Source organism: Hyla sarda, chromosome 7 (assembly GCF_029499605.1).
Source record: "Hyla sarda isolate aHylSar1 chromosome 7, aHylSar1.hap1, whole genome shotgun sequence".
Lineage (NCBI taxonomy): Eukaryota > Metazoa > Chordata > Amphibia > Anura > Hylidae > Hyla > Hyla sarda.
This window is the reverse complement of record NC_079195.1, coordinates 105,512,697-105,532,384: the sequence shown is the minus strand read 5'-3', so window position 1 is coordinate 105,532,384 and position 19,688 is coordinate 105,512,697. Positions and strand designations below refer to the sequence as shown.

The window sequence follows — 19,688 nt, the reverse complement described above, 5'->3', positions numbered from 1 at the left end:
GGGTGCATTCACACGGGCGGGTTTACAGTGGGTTTCCTTCAAGGAAACTTACTGTGAACCCCTGCCTGTGTGAATGTACCCTAAAAACACTACACTACACTAACAAATAATAAAAAGTAAAACACTACATATACACCCCCTTACACGTTGCCCCCCCCCCCCAATAAAAATGAAAAACCTCTCATACGGCAGTGTTTCCTAAACGGCGGTGTGGCAGAACCACAACTCCCAGTGTTGCCGGACAGCCATAGACTGTCCTGGCAGGCTGGGAGTCTTGCAACAGCTGGAGGCAGCCTGTGGGAGACACTGCTGTAGGGTTTTGGTGGAGACAAGCCTCATCCTTGTAACCGGGTCCACCCCTACTGCAAATTCCTTATTCAGGCCTCAAATGCGCATGGCGCTCTCTCACTTCAGAGCCCTGTCGTATTTCAAGGCAACAGTTTAGGGCCACATATGGGGTATCTCCGTACTCGGGAGAAATTGCGTTACAAATTTTGGGGGGATTTTTCTCCCATTACCCTTTGTAGAAATGGTAAATTTGGGGGAAAAAACCTGCACTTTAGTGAAATTTTTTTTTTTTCATTTACACATCCGAATTTAACTAAAAGTCGTCAAACACCTGTGGTGTGTTAAGGCTCACCGGACCCCTTGTTACGTGCCTTGAGGGGTGTAGTTTCCAAAATAGTATGCCATGTGTGTTTTTTTTGCTGTTCTGGCACCACAGGGGCTTCCTAAAAGCGACCCAAAAACCATTTCAGCAAAACTCACTCTCCAAAATCCCATTGTCGCTCCTTCCCTTCTGAGCCGCCTACTGCGCCCGCCGAACACTTGACATACACATATGAGGTATTTCCTTACTCGAGAGAAATTGGGTTACAAATTTTGGGGGGCTTTTTCTCCTTTTACACCTTGTAAAATTTCAAAAACTGGGTCTACAAGAACATGCGAGTGTAAAAAATTAAGATTTTGAATTTTCTCCTTCACTTTGCTGCTATTCCTGTGAAACACCTAAAGGGTTAACAAACTTACTTAATGTCATTTTGAATACTTTGAGGGGTACAGTTTTTATAATGGGGTAATTTATGGGGTATTTCTAATATGAAGGCCCTTCAAATCCACTTCAAAACTGAACTGGCCCCTAAAAAATTCCGATTTTGAAAATTTTGTGAAAAATTGGAAAATTGCTTCTGAAGTTTTAAGCCCTCTGATGTTTTCCAAAAGTAAAAACATGTCAACTTTATGATGCAAACATAAAGTAGAAATATTGTATATGTGAATCAAAATATTATTTATTTAGAATGCAAAGTTAGAATGAGCTTCAAAGTTAGAAAAATGCAAAATTTTAAATTTTTTCATCAAATTTTGGAATTTTTCACCAAGAAATGATGCAAGTATCGACAAAAAATTACCACTAACATAAAGTAGAATATGTCACGTAAAAACAATCTCGGAATCAGAATGAAAAGTAAAAGCATCCCAGAGTTATTAATGCTTAAAAGTGACAGTGGTCAGAATTGCAAAAAATGCTCCCGTCCTTAGGGTTATAATGGGCTCCGTCCCCAAGGAGTTAAAAAAATCTTAATCCTTATAGTACTTATCAGCTGCTGTATGCTCCACAGGAAGTTCTTTTCTTTTTGAATTTCCTTTCTGTATGACCACAGTGCTCTCTGCTGACACCTCTGCTTACACTATCTGCTCTCTGCTGCCACCTCTGGTGGACAGCATTACTTTGGGGGTCATTATAATTAGCTTCCTATATAAGTCTTATTTTTGCTAACCACATGTTCTCAAAGTATGGTCTTAAAGTATTGTTCCAACGTAGTTGCTGCCCCAGGTTACACTCTATCAGGACTTGTGGATTTACGAGTTGGAATGTGAGCATAGTTACTAAAGATTATAAGGATTACTACTACGCAGATGACTACGGAAATTCTGCATAAAGACTTTATCTTGACCTGAAAATGTACTTCTATCTTCTGAGAGATTGGAGCCAGAATGAAAAAAAAAAAAAAAAAAACATGTTACAGATGGCCAATCCCTTTTAGTAAAAGTTACCCATTATGCCACAACACCCTTTAAATTGCAGTGTGTTGATTTCTACTGCACACATTACACCACAGACCTTCCATTTACCACTCACCAGGACATCGTCACTAGGGAAGTTCCCCAGGGGAAATAGACTTTACATGCCCCTTTACTTTACAATCCATTGTGTGACTGGACTGGTGAAAGTTATTATTACAACAGGTGATTCCCAGGGATGGGCTAGGGAAGGATTTGGGTGCCTGAGATGACCCTTTAAGAGTCAGGGAGAACCTGGAGCAGTTAGGGTAACCTGGTACCTTTGCCCATCACGATGAGCTACATGCTGGTGAGAGCAGAAAGCTGGGTTATATCTACACAGGCAGTGATTACAGTACCGTTACATAGAGTGGCTTACAGATGACATCTTCTTTGAGTGAATAACAGGTGCTTTCTTCTTGGAATTTTTCCTTTTTTTCTCTAACCATAAAAGGTTCCACAAAAGTGCCAAGTGATGTCCCTCTGCTACCTCCTCAGTGAGACAGCTTGAGCCGGATCTTTTATTTATTTGTACAGTTGTACAAACTGTACTGAAGGATTTGCTAGTGCAGTAAACCCCCACTGAGAAGTGAACGTATAGTACTACTTTATCATTTCTGATCATTGAAGAGTTATTGCTACTTCTAAAGGCACATAAAACATTTTCATTATATGTGTGATCTAAGTGATCACCTGCCAAAGTGTGCTCCCCCATATTCCCTTGGTCCCTTGTGTGCTTGCTTCACCTTCCACAGGCCCTATATCATCAGGGCATCATGAGTGTCTGCAGCCTTATTGACTCTGGTAAACCTGCTGTATTAGGTGCAGGATGTTGAGCTTTGAGCGATTCTCCATGTCCTCCATGTGGTCTTTTAATGCTCTATTGTCCTTCATTCATTGATTTGGATGTGTGTGTCTTCCAATTTCTCAATGGGTTGAAGCTCCTCAGAATTGTTACAGCGATATGTTAGCACCAGGGATGGGTTTGGATCTGTTGCATTAGTAAGCACCAGGGATGGGTTTATCTGTGAGCTACATTTCATATTCAAACTGCTGACACTATTAGACAGCTGTACCGTGCCTGTGAAAGGAGAAACGGTACCTTTCACGTATCTGTCTGTACTTCCATAATGTGCAAAGAGTCAAAGAGGTGTTCCCAGGACCCTGAAGTGCTGAGAGCTGGAACACCTTCTCACTCAACCTCCCATCCCTGTCCTTGCCTGATTGACAGTCCAGGCTCAGCTTTTAGCACTGAGCTGAGTCCCTTTTTCAAATCTCCCTCCTGCTCTTTTCATACAAATTGTGTACAGGTGTAAGATTTGGAAACAAGGCACGGCTTCCAGCTGTCAGTCAATCATGCCCTCAGCATTTCAGGGTCTTGGGAACGCCCCTTCGACACTTTGCACAGGAGAATACAAGCATTTTTCTAGATTTTGGGATCACAGACAGATAGTCACATTTATAGTTACATAATTCATAAGGTTGAAAAAAGACAATAGTCCATTAAGTTCATTCTGTATCCCTACTGTGTCCCTACTGTGTGGATCTTCAGAGCAACTGACCCAGTGCAACCTCTGCTGGAAGTAACAGGAATAGGAGCAGATGCAGAAATCCCAGATCTTAGTCTTCAGCGAGCAGGATAACTTGTGCGTGCTGCACGTCCCAGAAAGACGGTGGATAAGGGTTACACGTTGGTGGACGCCAAACGCCGGCGTTACAACATCTCTGACTTGTCCATTTATATATTTATACATAAGACATCTTTTCTCCAAACTAACCCCAAGCTTCATAACCTGTCTAGGTCCTGTAATCCTCCCAGACTATGAATTCTCTTTAGTTGAGAAGATATCCCAAAGGGAAGATCCCAGCACTTCCAATCCAAGGCTCATAAAAATTATTTAAAACATATCAGCTTTATTTATACATGTTAAAAATATATAGAGGTACCATAAAAATAGAAAAATCCAATGCATTTCAGTAGACAACCTTTATAAAGGCATGAACAGTTACAACTTTTAACTGTTGTAACTGTTCATACCTTGATAAAGGTTGTCTAACGAAACGTGTCAGATTTTTCTATTTTTATGGCACTTCTATATATTTTTAACATGTATAAATAAAGCCCTTTGGGATATCTTCTCCACTACATTGACTTGCAAACCGGTTGCAATGCCCTAGTACCTGGTCGGCCAGCTTTTTCTTTGGATATGGACACTATCTACAATTTGGGTGAGCTGACTTGTTTCTGTTTTCCAATTAATTATCTTCGTCACCCTCTCCAGTTCAGCGATGTCCTTTTTATATGCAGGTGCGTAAAATTGGACACAATACTCAATATGTGGTCTGACTAATGATTTATACATAGGCAAAACTATGTGTACCCTTGCCATAATAGCTATCTAAGGCTAGGATTCAGTATAGCTTAATTTTTGTGACAGTTTTTTGTTGTGAAAAATGCCAGAAAAACTGCCCAAAAAACTGCAACTGCTTTTTCCAGCGTTTTGGCTTTCTCTTCTATCATTTTGTCTGGCGTTTTTTCCTATTAGTGGATAAATCTTTTGTGAGCGTTTGTCAGTTTTTCACTGCTTTCAGTATGGCCTTTTTTTTTTTTACACAGATGAAAGTGATCTAGAGAGGCCCCTCCTGCCTTTTGAGTCTCTGTGTGTTGCTCCGGCAGCTCCTGGACACTCAGTATCGGTGATCTATGCCATCTAATTGTCCAACGCAGGGGCGACCCCCCAGCACACCGGGGGGGGGGGGGGGGGGGGGGGCGCGGGAGCTGGGCCTCACCTTTGGCACACAGGATTGGACTAAAATCTATGCACTCTGTCACGGGGCTTCTGTCTCTGTGAAGCTGCAGGAAACTAACTATAAAATTGTTTCACGATGGTACCGTGTGCCAGCATTACTGCATCGGTACTTCCCTACAGTTCCTGAAGTGTGCTGGAGGTGTGGTGCTGCTCCCGGGACGATGTCTCATATCTGGGTGGATTGTACTCTTCTCTTGCCTTTCTGGACAGGGGTGTTGCAGGTAATTCTGAAGGTGACGGGACTTACCCTCCACCGCTCCCATCAAGTCATATTGCTGTCTCTTCTCCCGAGTAGGATAAATGCTCTTAAGAAGGGTCTGGCCTGCCTTTTGTTGGCTACTGCACGTCGAGTTATCCCCAGGAAATGAAGGACCGCCCAGCCCCCTACTGTAGCTGAGTGGCTTAGGGAAGTGCTATACGTACAGGGTATGGAGGAGTGTATGGTGGATGCTACCCGTCGCGCTGAGCGTCCTCTACTGCGCTGGCTCCCGTGGTCCGAGTTTGTGGCTTCCCTAGAATTTGGTACCCTCTCCCTGGGCTGCTGAGACGCGGGCTCTGCTACTCGCCTTCCCTGGGATCGCCCCCCCGGCTTTACCCTCCCCTCCTGCCTTACTGTGTCTGTGTCTCCTTCCCTTCCCCCCTTTCCCTCCCCCCTCCCCACCCCTCTTCCTTTCTACGTCCTACTCTCTCTCTCTTCTCCCTTCTTCCCTTCGTTACTTGTTTGTTACTCCATATCTGTTATATTGTTATACTCAGATGGTTTAGCGATCGTATATGCTCACGTCAGCTCCCCTCTCGTTACTGCAGCCTTTATGATGTGTATTTGGGATACCTATTACTTGTCTCTCACGTTTTACCCAGTATACTTTGTGTATTATGTGATGTATCCTTTCGCTTCCGCTTTGGGAGGCGGTGCCCTTCTTTTCTGATGTACTTTGCTGATGTGCTGCCCATCTGTTTGGTTTTGTTTGGTTCAATAAAATACTTTGAATATGAAAGTGATCTAGAGAACAGAAAACAAACAAACAAAAAAATACCAATGTTATCCCCACATTGGATTTTTCTTGTTGTTTTTTTCCATCTCATAGAAGTCTATGGGAGAATAAAAATGCAACTTTCACAGAAATAAACACCATAATCTCAGCATGCTGCAATTTTAGAAAACTGTCACTAAAAACTGTCACTAAGATAAAAAATGCCAATGAAAAGGGAAAAAACACCAAAGAAAAAAAATGGGTTTGGCATTTCATATTTTCTCATTGTCTCCTAAGTAACATCTGGGAGCAGCGTTTTTTGGCGGTTTGCAAAAAAAAAAAAAAAAAAAAAAGGAAAAGGAAAATCTAGCCTTACAGTGTTTGGGTATGTTCACACTGAAGGTTTGGAGAGGCATTTCCGTGAGCAATTCTGCTCGCTTATTCCTCTCCAATTCATTCAGCAGTGAAAAACCCCATAGTATGTAATTAAATTTCTGCTCCTCAGTTCACACTGAGGAATATGTGCTAGCGGAATTCTGTCACTGAATTCCGTTCCGCATGAAGAACAGAATTTGCATCCTGACCCCATAGAACTCAATGTAATTTTTTTTCATCCGCCACACTTTCGCACGGAATTCACGTGGAATGCGCATGAATTTTATGCAAATTTTGCGCGGAATTCGCGCAAACAAAATAAATTTTTTTAAAATAATGCCTCCTATGACGCGCTGAACTCTGCACTGATCTCTGTGCAGAATGCCACGCGGAATTCCGCGCACATTCCGCGCGGAAAAAATAATAATTTCTGAGCGGATTTTTTTCAGCGAGAATTCCGCGCAAATATTAATCAGTGTGAACATACCCTTAGCCGTTTGGAACGTAAATTGCCGCTGTTAGATTCCCTGTAAGCTGAGGGGAGATGGTGCTCTCTGACCATACTGCTTCACATCTCATCGCTCCAACCAGTAGTTTGGGCGTTTAGAATTTTAACATTTCTGCACATTTGTTGTTGTTTGTGGACATAAGCACTGCCAAAGACATCTATCAGCTGTGTATGGGCTATCATGTATAACAGACATAGCTATTTGGCTGACATGTAAGATAAATGAACGTCTTTACATCAGATTTGGATTTTTCATGCACATACACATAAATGCTTTCTACTTCACTGCTAGAAAGTGGACAAGATGGCTGCTGTTCCCCAGGACTCTCAGTAGATGGAAGCCAGAGTTCTTCTTTAAACTAAATGTGATTTAAAAGTTACAAGTATTTATCTTGTTGGAAGAATAGAAGCGGAGCACTCACCAGGTTCTTCAAACAGTGACTTCTTTAATTCACTGGAATGGTGAAAACGGGTTTACAGATAGGGGAGCGAGATGGAGCACATGCGGGGGTATACAAGCTGGCGACAGACAGTTCTCGCGCCCCGGCGCGAGAACGGTTCATCGCCAGCTTGTATACCCCCGCATGTGCTCCATCTCGTTCCCCTGTCTGTAAACCCATTTTTACCATTCCAGTGAATTAAAGAAGTCCCTGTTTCAAGAAGCTGGTGAGTGCTCCGCTTCTATTCTTCCAACAAGATTTGACTGCCCTGTATTACATAGCGTGTATAGCACCAGACAGGCTACAGGTGTGACTTCCAGGGATAGCATCAAACCTTCGGCTAAGTGTCACGGTCTGAGTAGCAGCAGGTAGTTGGTGCCGGGACCACTTTTCTGTACACATATTTATAATCAAGTGGAAATATTTCATTGAAATTGTTTTTGCAGACAGTGCATCATTCCAGCATTACATCCGATCTTTCATTTTATCGTCACTCCCAAACGTTAATATATATGTTTAGCCTTACTTTATAGTACATGTAAGATAAGGCAGTGTTTAATCTAGTTTACTGGGTCTGTTCTCCTGTTATCTAGTGCATGTTGAATAAAGTCTTGGTAGCCTGGCGATGCAAGGGGGAAGGGTTGCTGTGTCATCACAGGGTGTAAAATGTCACCATGACTTACTAATACGTAAGGAATGCTTCTTCTCTTCTTAAGCAATTAATCCCCCTCCCTGTGATCTGTATACTGAATATAGTACACACTGTCCTCAACTAGGTCTGTCTATATTAACACCAAAGCCTTTCAATGTCATCAAGGTCACATTTCCCATGTATGTAAAATATATGAAAGCCATATAGCATTGGTGGCTTTATATGGGCTGAATCTAGTAGCCAATGCCTTTGGTATGTGCACAGGAAGTGATGGGGAGTAGGTAGTGGGCATCACTGGTGCAGTACGTGGTGAACGTGCCTTAATTACATATTTAGTAGATGTAATGGACCGCCCCTTCTCACAAGACATTGTATCCTCCTCAGCCTTTCCTCCTGTGCTGCCTGTTACACCCTCCCTCTGCAATGTAGACTAGTGTCTTGCACACCCTTCCCCCTGCACATTATTCTGTGCACACTCATCATAACTAGTGCTTAACACACACAACGGAAAGAGAACAGTTAAAGGAACATTCTGATAAGGTCTCCACCCTGAATAATAATAATAATACCTATACAAGCGGCATTATATTTCTAAGACTATGGTTTCCAGAGCACACAGCTAAGGGAACAGTGCTAACACACCCCCAGCTCTGCTCAGTCAGCCCCCTATTGATGATCATCAGGCAGCCCTCTCCTCAATGCAGCAAGTCCACATGTTACAGCCAATCCCAGGGCAGGAAGTGGGTTGGATTAAACATGTCACTGTAGGAGAGGAAAGAAAACCACATCTACATCTCTGAGCTTGTAGGGCAGTGAGAAGAAGAGAAGGAGCTCTGCTGCTATCAGGGAATTTCTCTACTGCACATTGAGACTACACATTTGGGACATTTCACAGCACAGCAGGGGGACGAGACATTACTGAAGCCAGCCTGCAGGATGATAGCTGCCCAGCTCCTGGCCTATTACTTCACAGAGCTCAAAGATGATCAGGTCAAAAAGGTGAGACCTACCCCACTCTATCCCCATGACACCACTAACATTAGGACATTGCTTACCAGAGTACGACAACCGTGTATATCTTGTCATTTATTAGCACGTAAATGGTTTTGTCTGTATGGTTTAATAGGATACAGGTACAAGATGTCAGGGGAGAAGAACATTGTAGTGATGGTGTAGGCTGCAGTGTCCTTGAAAGCAGGATGTGGAAGACATTTCATGGCAGCTACTCTATGATCAGGCCTTCACGTAGGTCCTGTGCACCGTGGCGATGGGCTTGTGTATAGCACTAAGACAATAACTTGGAGTAATGTTACCTGCACCAACACCTTGTGCAACTATGAGACAGTAAACGTGATGCCTGACATACAGCCATTTCTTTACAGCTGTATTACAAGGTATAACCTTTAACGTAATGATGACGGACTTTGGTTTTCTTCTATCACTACATAATCTAATTCTATCTATTTATCTATGTTTTGCCTCCTGGTATGATTTCCATAGACTAATTAAGAAACCACATATCCTGTAGATAAGTACAAGGCTTGTCATCATATAGAGGGTATAAAAAATTCATATGCAGCTTGTATGAGCTGGCTGAGGGTAACAAGTCAATTTAATGGTAGCGGCCAATTTCCTTAGTTAACTGTGTTCCTGCTAATCCTCACCCTGAGTACATACGGCAGGCTTGATTTATCTACGAGGGCACACCTTAGTGTGGATATGGCAGGTCACCTCTCCTCATTCAGCATCCCTCGCTCGCATTAAACCAGTCTATACCACTATACTGTTACTGAGTCACCAGAACCTAGGAAATGACATGGTTCAGGCATTTGACCTCTGCTGCTGTGTACATGTACTCAGAATACCCAGAGGGGAGGTCAAACCGCTTGGATCATTTCATACATGTCTGGCATTACATGAATTATGTTCAGGTTTTGCCTTCTGTGCCTATTTGACAGATTTTATAGTTCTAGTGTGTGTTTGGCAGTCACTAGGTTATAAGATGGTGTCAAATACAAAAATAAATAAATGTCACTTTACTGTGTAGCTATTTTCTCTCCTAGGCCCAAAAGTATTTTGGATAAATATTAAAGGTGAATGTTATACTTATCGCTAGGCCAGGTATACTGAGAGAACTCCAGTTGCATGAGACCTTTAATGGATTTGTGTGCTTTTGGTTGTACATGTATCATAGGCGTGGAATTTCAAGTGGCTGAGTGCATCTTTATCCATTCTCCCTCTGACCTTGCTTATGTCAATTTATCTACTCACTGAAGGACTCTGTCCTCTGAGGAAAAAACGCTGGAAAAGGAAAACCAATATGGTGGATGAAATGGAATCTATGCATTAAAAATATGTGCTGGAAAATATTTAAAGACAGTTGACCTGTTAGAGGACACAGAAGTGAATAATATATATATTTGGTCCATATAGGTTTTACATAAAATTCATAACTTGCTCCCTGCTGCTATGTGACACCATTGTGTCCTGAAAGGAGATGCGCAAGGCCTTCCCTTCCTTCTTTCCAAATGGATGCCCATGCTGAATCATCCTGAGTTTCCACAGGGAAGTCTTCCTCTTGGCTGTCCATTTGGAGGTACAGGGGTATCTCATAGGGAGGACTGTAGATGGCTTAGATCCTCTGAAATCTTAAATACTTATGCCCTTTACATGCCACACATGATATATGCCAAGCAGGCCTATGTGTTTTGCACCTCTAGGCTTCGAAAACCCACACTTGAATCTCAAACTCACTCACTAGATGATATATTTGGCACAGGACCAAAGAGGGCATCAAATGCTCTTTTTTATAGATCCTTTTGCAATTAATTTCTCAAACTTGATCCTTGAAAGGTCTTTAGTACATGGTAGAAATTGACAGAAGATTCTGATATATCTGGTAATGTTCTCTCAGGGAGGATAGAGGTGCATAAGTGTGTCATTAACAATAGATGGAGGGAAACATATTTAAAGATGGCTACTCTGTATGGGTATGTTCACACTACGTAATTCCCGCGGAATTCCGCAAATGGAATTACGTGCTGTGAACATAAACATCAGTGTGAATGGGTTTCTGGGAGACCCATTCACACTGCAGAATTTCAGCAGCGGACAATTCCGCCACTGAAATTGTTCAGCACAAAGAAAGAACATGTACATTTTTTGCGCGGAAGTCCGCAAACACTGCATAGCCGTCAATGGTGACGGTGCAGTGCCACGCTGTCCTACCGCCAAAGTATTGCTCCGGTGGCTGCCAGACTTGAATTTCCACTCGTGGAATACTGCGAGCGGAGATTCCGTTAATAATCTGTAGTGTGAACATACCCTATGGGTTCAACATTCACCCTTGTCCCAACTTCCCAGATAAGATTACACATTGCGTTAAGTGTCAAACCCCTTCACGAATCTTTACCATGGTGTTTGGACATTGGTGGCACATTCTACTTCTTACTGGGTTATGATAGCAGACTAGATCTATGACCATTGAAGGCTGTGAGTGCCCATTATGAATATAGCCATGCTCTTTCACCAACTTCACCCACCTGAGGGGGGTAGATGAGGAAGGAAGGTAACCTTCTCTTTTTAGCAGTTACACCAGTTTTGCCTATGCCCATTTCTCAACTGTGGGTGTTTCTGGGGGAGATTCAAATCGACAGAGACATAAACATACCAGCACCCAGAATTTTTTTCAGAAATAAAATATTTTATTGTGACACACTAGAAGGCTCAGGGGATAGCTGATATTGTTTGCCTTTTTTAATATACCGTGGAATAGTCTGGAGTTAGGGCCCTTACATTTTCGGAAACCTTTTTCTAGTTACAATCAGTTTCTCTGGGCCTCCGGCATATTCCCCTGTACATTACAGGTCGCTCTTGGTGTTTGCTCCTGGACTTCCTCTCTTTTGCTCCATTTGTTTTGTGTCCGACCTGCTGTTCTTTGCTTTAGGTACTCTGGCCCTATAGGCTTCTTTTAGCCATTTTTACAGACGAGAGATGTCACTGTAGGGGATGGGATTTTCCCTTCTGTTTGATTACTATTCTTATTGACATAGACTTCTCTTTCTACTGTTGGTAATTTTGTATCTTGTTCCTGCATGGACCTGTTTTCCTGTATTTACAGAGTCTCTCAAGAGGTAAATACTCTGCTTTCCTAAAGTTCCATTTTCTTATATGGCAAAGAGGTCTCTTGGTCTCCTACGGTATGAGGGCACTTGGGTTACAGTCCCTCTGGTTATGCACTTGTTTCACAGTGGAAAACCTGTTGTACACAGAGAGCCATATAGGGAACATAAGGAATAGAACATATATTATGACTTAATAACTGAAGACCTGTTTACATATTACTGATAAGTGTTGCATTGATCTGTAATATAGTGCCTTAGGTTGCTATGGGCCCATAGTATACATCTATGTCCCTCTGTTTTTTATGCAGAGGCACTTAGATTTAGTATTAATATGTAAGAAAATCTTTCTATGAGATAACTATAAGGCTGCAAACAATGGAATATCATTGAGGCTTTATGGCCCATAGTTAGGTAATAATGCCTAGGTAGAGTTTTTAGCAGTTTGGCATATTTGATGAGCAGGATTTGATGCTCAGGATATGAAGCTGTGTTTAGTCAATTAGTATACATTGAAATCTGCATCAAATATGTGCAGGATACTGTACATGTGAGTACACCTGTCACCTGTGGGCAGAGTGCAGTATTGATCTCACCCACTCCCTCTATCCCTGCCTACTTGCCTATCCGCCCTAAACAGCGGATCGACAAGCATGGTGACAGTCCCTCCCTAAAAATGTGATGGAAGTCACTGTCAACAAAATAAACTACAATACAGACACAGGTCAGGATTAAGAAAGGGAGCACACAGACCAACAGAAATAATATCTAAACAAACAAACACAATAAGTCACAGTCCACTAGCCGAGTCAATACCAGGAGTTATCAGAAGTGCCAATTCACAAAAACAGGAAAAAGGTCGGAGTGCCAAGCCAATAAGTCAGAAATGACTGCTAGAGTAACCTGTTTTGCATGCAAAGCCTGGATGTAAACTGCAGGTTTAAATAGGGAGTATACAGGTGTTAAATCATATTGCACACTAGATGGACCAATGCCCCCCAGAAGAACTTTGCCAGGCGTAGCTCTCTTGGAGGCATGACATACCTGTGTGCCCAAGTGGCCTCCACGATTATCACTTGGATGCGGACACTTGACACAGGAGCCGATGAAATGTGTATTCTCCCTACAGTAAAAACACAGGCCGTTAAGTTGGCAAAATTTTCTGCGCTCCTCCGGGGTATGAATATACCCTTTTTGCATGGGTTCAACCTCAGGCACAGGTTGGTTATTAAAGACAGGTAAAGAGTCAAGCAAAAGAGAAGAATTAGAGGAAGATGAACACTCCCATTTGCGCTCACGTAGGTAGACGTCTATCTAAACGCACAGCTAACATCATGGCTTGGTCTAGGGTGGCAGGAGAGGGGTAAATCATCAGCATGTCTTTTAAGGTATTGGACAATCCAAGTCTAAACTGACAAACCAAAGCTGGGATGTTCCACCGAGAGGCCACACACCACTTTCCGAAGTCTGTACAATACTTCTTTTACGGGTCTGCGACCTTGCTTTAATGTATGCAACTGAGATTCAGCATAAGCAGCACAGTCAGGTTCAGCGTACAAGAGACCCAATCCCGCAAATAATGAATCCATGGAGGTCAATTAAGGGGCATCGGGATCATAGGAAAATACCAATTCCTGGGGACCCCCTTGCAGAAGGGACATAATAATTCCCACTCTCTGGGCCTGAGAGCCAGAAAGGTAAGGTCTCAGATGAAAGTATAACTTACAAAATGTACAACTTTCACAGAAGGTTTTAAACATTTTCCGGTTACCCGAAGAACGTTCAGAGAGAATAACTTGCGGCTCCACGGTAGCCGAGACAGGAACAGATGACACCTGGGTACGGGCAGACACTAGCTCCTGGATTCTGGCTAGCAAGCCCTGGATAAGCTATTCCTGGTCTTGCAGTCTCTGAGGCAATGTCTGAACTAATGCTGACTGTGACTGAGAAGACTCACACTGCTGAAGTATTTCAGCTAAATCCTGAACCAGCTGAGTCAAGCTATGCATTTGCTCTACCAAAGCAGACATAGCTTCCATAATGCAGGAGCAAGGCAAATGCAGGTATGTGGGCCTGCAGAAATGTCATGTATGGGCAGGGAAGGAGTGCAGTACTGATCTCACCCACACCCTCTATGCCTGCCTACTTGCCTATCCACCATAAATAGCGAATCGACAACACAGTGAAAGTCCCTCCCTAAATAAGTGATGGAAGTCACTGTCAACAAAATAAACTACAATACAGACACAGGTCAAGATGCAGTAAGGGAGCACACAAACCAACAGAAATAATATCTAAAAAAACACACACAATAAGTCACAGTCCACTAGTCAATACCAGGAGTTATCAGAAGTGCTGAGTCTCAAAAACAGGAGAAAGGTCAGAATGCCCAGCCAATAAGTCAGAAATGCCAGAAGATCAGGAATACAAGAAACAACGCTAGCTAATAGAGAAACCTCTTTTGTAGGCAAAGACTGGATGTAAACTGCAGGTTTAAATAGGGAGTACACAGGTGAAAGCAAACGAGGTCAGCTGACCATCCAGAGAGCTAGGTGTAACTGCAGTAACCAGAATAAACAAAAGCTCTCAGTGCAGATTAACCCTTTGGGTTCTTACAACACCCTTAAATAAAAACTGTCAGCCATATAAACTGGGTTATAGTATGGATGAACAGGATTCTAACGACGGGTCACTTACTTATTTTGGTCCACTGACTGTCAAGATATCTGCCTGTAAAGTTCTGGTATTTCATCCACGACTAGCGCTTTGAAGGAGCATCATCCAGAATGACGCACGGAGGTCCCCTCACCTGCCTCCGCCGCCTTCCATGGGTCTTCTGCTCTGGTCTGAGATCGAGCAGACCAGAGCAGAAGATGACTATCCCATGCATAGCACTGAACAGTATTGGCAATCAAAAGATTGCTATAAATAGTCCCCTATGGGGACTGTTAAAGTGTAATAATAAAAGTAAAAAAAAAGTTAAAAAAAAGTTAAAAATCCCCTCCCCCAATAAAAATGTAAAATGTCCTTATTTTCCCATTTTACACCCCATAAAGTAAAAAAAAATTATTAATACACATTTTTGGTATCGCTGCGTGCATAAATGTCCGAACTATTAAAATCCAATGTTATTGATCCCGTTCGGTGAACGGCTTGAACGTAAAAGAAAATAAAAAGGCACAATTGCTGCTTTTTTTGTCACATTCTATTAAAAAAAAATTATAAAAAAAATTAATAAAAGTTTTATATACACAAATGTGGTATCAATAAAAAGTACAGATCATGGTGCAAAATATGAGCCCTCATACCGCCTCTTATATGGAAAAATGAAAAAGTTATGGGTCGTCAAATTGGAAGGATTTTAAACACTAATTTGTTTTAAAAGTTTGCGATTTTTTTAAGCGCAACAATAATAGAAAAGTGTGTAATCATGGGTATCCTTTTAATCGTATTGACCCGCAGAATAAATAACACATGTCATTTTTATCGTAAATTGGACAGTGTAAAAACGAAACCTTCCAAAATTTGCTAAATTGCGGTTTTCTTTTTAATTTCCCCACACAAATAGTATTTTTTTGGTTGCGCCATACATTTTATGGTAAAATGAGTGATTCATTATGCAGAACAACTGGTCCCGCAAAAATACTAGCCCTCATACTAGTCTGTGGATGAAAATGTAAAAGAGTTACAATTTTTTGAAGACGAGGAGGAAAAAACGTAAACGCAAAAATAAAATTGGCCTGGCCCTTAAGGTCAAAATTGGCTTGGTCCTTAAGGGACAACTAAGATCCAGGACAACATCTCTGAATGAAATTGGTCAAATATTGTGCTGCCAGCTGATAACAGACTGACTCCGAGCTGGCATTGTTCTTGTTTATAGCTTTACGCGTGTTTCCTTATTCTATGAATGATCAGATTGTTAGTCTTCTACAGAGGTAACAATTATTAACAGTCGTCTTGTGCAGTTGGATTGTTCCCGATTATTGTTATCTTTCTGACCGTCTTTCTTGGTCACAGCTCATAGCAGCCAATTAGAGGGCTTCCTGAATTGTGCTCTCACCATGGCAACACACAAGGTGTGACAGGAAGAGGTATCATGTGCACTCATGGGAGTGTACGTCTAATTCTATATTGTGTATCATCTGACTGCTGTGCTGCTGTAGTATAGTCATATTCAAAATGCATTTTATAAATCTATTCTGATAATGACTAAGGGGAGATTTATCAAGCCTTGTTCAAAGGAGCATTAGATCAGTTCCCCATAGCAACCAATCAGATTCCAGCTTTCATTTTTAAAAAGGTCTTTGATAAATTAAAACTGGAATCTGATTGGTTGCTATGGGCTGCTCCATTTTCCAACCATATCTGGCTTTTAGCCAGACTGAAATCCGTGGTCTGCTGCTATGTTCAGTTTGTGCCAAAAGAAGGATACTGACAAGCTGACTATATCCGGCTTATTGAATTGAGTACAGCACAGGGCCTGCAGAGATATGGCAGTATCTGGTTTTAAAATTGTACAGCTGAATTTGACCCCCGGAGGTTCAAAACCTGGTGTGAATTATCCCTAAGGGTATGTTCACACATACAGGATCTGCTGCATATTTTGTGAAGCTGATTTTGCTATCCATTTACTTCAATGGGTAGCAACGTCAGCTGCACAAAATATGCAGCAGCTCCAGTACATGCGACCCTAATACTTCTTTTCCCCAACATCTGCCACCAGGTGTGATTCAGGACACCCCCGATATACCTAAGTTAAATGTCTGAATAACTATATGAAGTCATAGTTAGAATGGTTGAAAAGACACATGTTCAGATATCCTCCAATGTATCACATAATATAGCATAATAATACCTTTCTAGGTGACAGATTCCCATTAAGCCCATTGGCATTCAGGCCTATGATGCATTATATTAACTGCGGAACATGGAAAATAATGAATACACCGACAGCCCCAGTGTTTAGTTCATATGTATTAGGGATGTCCCGATAACGATACTGGTATCGGGACCAATACTAGACATTTGCACGAGTACTTTTACTTGTGCAAATGTCCCTGATACCTAATCCGATATTCGCCGGAGGGACCCCCGCCAGCAGGTATCATGGAGGTGCCGAACTATGCAGCGTGCCCAGCAGCTGAGCACGGATCATAACCAGGACCTGTGGCTCATGCCGAATATCACCGATGGCGGTGATGTCCGGCATTAACCCTATAGACGCCGCAATCAAAGTTGATTGCGGCGTCTAAAAGTCCTAAAGATAACTGCCGGTTAGCTCAGGGATGCTGATCGGGATCACCGCAGTGAAATCACGGTGTCTTGATCAGCTGTGAGGATGGCCGGAGGTCCCTTACCGTGCTCTGTGCCATCCAATCGTCGCTCCCTTACTGCTGCCAGTCACAGCAGGCAGTAGTAAAGGAGCACCGATAACACTGATCAATGCTATCTACTTGAATGTAATAGTGCCCTATGGGGACTAAATAAAGGGGAAAAAATTTGTAAATAAATAATAAATGTGAATTAACCCCTTCCCTAATAAAAGTTTGAATCCCCACCCTTTTTAAATAAAATAAAATCTTTTTTTCAATGTAAATAAGCCCTTCCTCTAATAAAAACGCAATTTTTCCCATAAAAAAAATCCCTAATATGTATATACTTATAACAGTAAGGGCGAGTTCACACTTGCAAAGCTCTAAAATGAAAATTTCGTCCAGAGCTTCTGAGCGTAGCCAGTGCCGATGGAATCAGTTGGCGCTAGGACCACTAGGACATCCCCATAGATGGTAATCTATGTAGGACGGATTCCCTCAGAACACTGAGCAGGTTAAATGTTCTGGCGGAATTTTTTAATTGGAATTTTCTGTCAGAAATCATGACGCTTCACCGCAAAGGGGAAAAAAAAAAAGACAAGAAAAGCCTTCTACTACACGAACTATTCATAAATTCCCCCCCCCCCCCCGGGTTTCTCCTCCTTTGTTCTCCTTTTAGTCTTAGTAGTAGTGACAGTCAGCTTCCTGCAATGACACACCTATACACACCTGTTCATTCACTCCCATAACTCTGCTCTCATAACTCTAATGACTTCTTCAAAGCATCTGTATTAATGGATATAGGAAACATGAGATCATCTGATAAACCATTCCTGAATTTGATAAGAAATTAAAATTTTTAAAAATATATCAAGAGCCTACAGCCTTGGTCTCCAAACTGTGGACCTCCAGATGTTGCAAAACCATGACTCCCAGCATGCCCGTACAGCCATTGTCCTGCTCTGCGCAGAAGACAAACTACAGATACAGTAACTTTACGGCAAGTGCTGTTTATATATATATATATATATATATATATATATATATCCTAAATCATCATTATTATGGTTTAGAAAATATAGAGTGCACAGTGAGGATGACATAGCAAATGTGTTTGCAAACATTGAAAACCAGTTTTACAACACTCTTTTGTATAATGCACAGGAATCTCTCGACGGAAGCCTAAAAATCACAAGAGTTTCATATTACAGGCTTACACAAGTGTGTTTCCAGAATTTTTTCTGCTATGTACAGCATTGTAACCATTTTTTACATTTCTCTAATGTAAAAACATTTTTTTTTTATAAAAAGCAACTTTAGTCTTCATTAAAAGTTTTCTACCGTTTTGTGTCTACAGCTGCAGTACAGACTTCTGTCTTTTTTTGTAACATGCAATAAACATACACTGTGTAGTCTTATACTGCAGTCATACATCCTTCTAGATGTCCACAACTTCCTCATAATATACAGTGATCCCAAGTGAAAATATTAATTGTACCATTGTATATTGGGGGGTGTCTCAGCAGTCAGACCTCTGCACTCTAAAACTTTCCCCCTTATCCTATGAATAGAGGATAAGTTTTCATACATGATAGTTCTCCTTTAAAAAAAAAATAAGCAGATAACTAATACAGATAAAGCCAATCCTTACATATAAAAGTAAGAAGGATCTGCTGGGAGCTGTAAATCACTGTCTATGTAGAGGACAGGAGCTTCTTCAGGGTCCTGTACAGTACACACAATGGGGGAGATTCATCAAAACCAGTGTAGAGGAAGAGTGGTGCAGTTGCCCATAGCAACCTATCAGATTGCTTCTTTCATTTTTAACAAGGCCTTTGAAAAATGAAAGAAGCAATCTGATTGGTTGCTATGGGCAACTGGGCAACCTTTACTCTGCACAGGTATTGATAAATATCCCATAATGTCCCAAAAAAGTGAAATCTAATGGTTTGCTACAGGGATTTGCTTCTACTCTGGACAGTTTCTGACAGAGGTGTCTGCAGAGAGACAGAAATGAAATTAAAAAAGAAAATAAATTCCTCTAGAGCATACAGCAGCTGATAAGTACTGGAAGTACAGATTTTTTTTATTAAATAGAAGTCATTTTCAAATCTGTTTCACTTTCTGGCACCAGTTGATAAAAAAAAAAATGTTTTCCACTGGGGTAGCCCTTTAACCCCTTAAGGACCAAGGACGTACCGGTACGTCCTTGGTCCTGCTCTTCTGATATAACGCAGGGTTACACAGTAACCCCGCATCATATCACGGCGGGCCCGGCGTCATAGTGAAGCCGGGACCCGCCTCTAATAGCGCGCAGCGCCGCTCGCGGCGCCACTCGCTATTAACCCTTTAGCCGCGCGCTCAGAGCTGAGCCGCGCGGCTAAAAGTGAAAGTGAAAGTTCCCGGCTAGCTCAGTCGGGCTGTTCGGGATAGCC

General features: G+C 41.9%; 1 protein-coding gene and 1 long non-coding RNA gene across 2 annotated transcripts in view; one reads left to right on the top strand and one right to left on the bottom strand.

Annotated features, from left to right (window-relative positions):
* Window positions 1-8,582: 8,582 nt before the first annotated feature.
* LOC130282259 (hexokinase-1) overlaps window positions 8,583-19,688 on the top strand; it is a 109,679-nt gene continuing 98,573 nt past the window's right edge. The window contains exon 1 of the mRNA XM_056530306.1: window positions 8,583-8,819. Within this exon, the coding sequence (XP_056386281.1) occupies window positions 8,757-8,819 (63 nt within the window). The 5' untranslated portion in view covers window positions 8,583-8,756. The remainder of the gene's footprint in view (window positions 8,820-19,688) is intronic.
* LOC130282261 (uncharacterized) lies at window positions 11,484-19,031 on the bottom strand. The gene is made up of 3 exons (XR_008846308.1): window positions 18,905-19,031; window positions 17,983-18,039; window positions 11,484-12,078 (listed from the first exon to the last, which is right to left on the bottom strand). It is a non-coding gene; the product is annotated as an uncharacterized LOC130282261 (long non-coding RNA).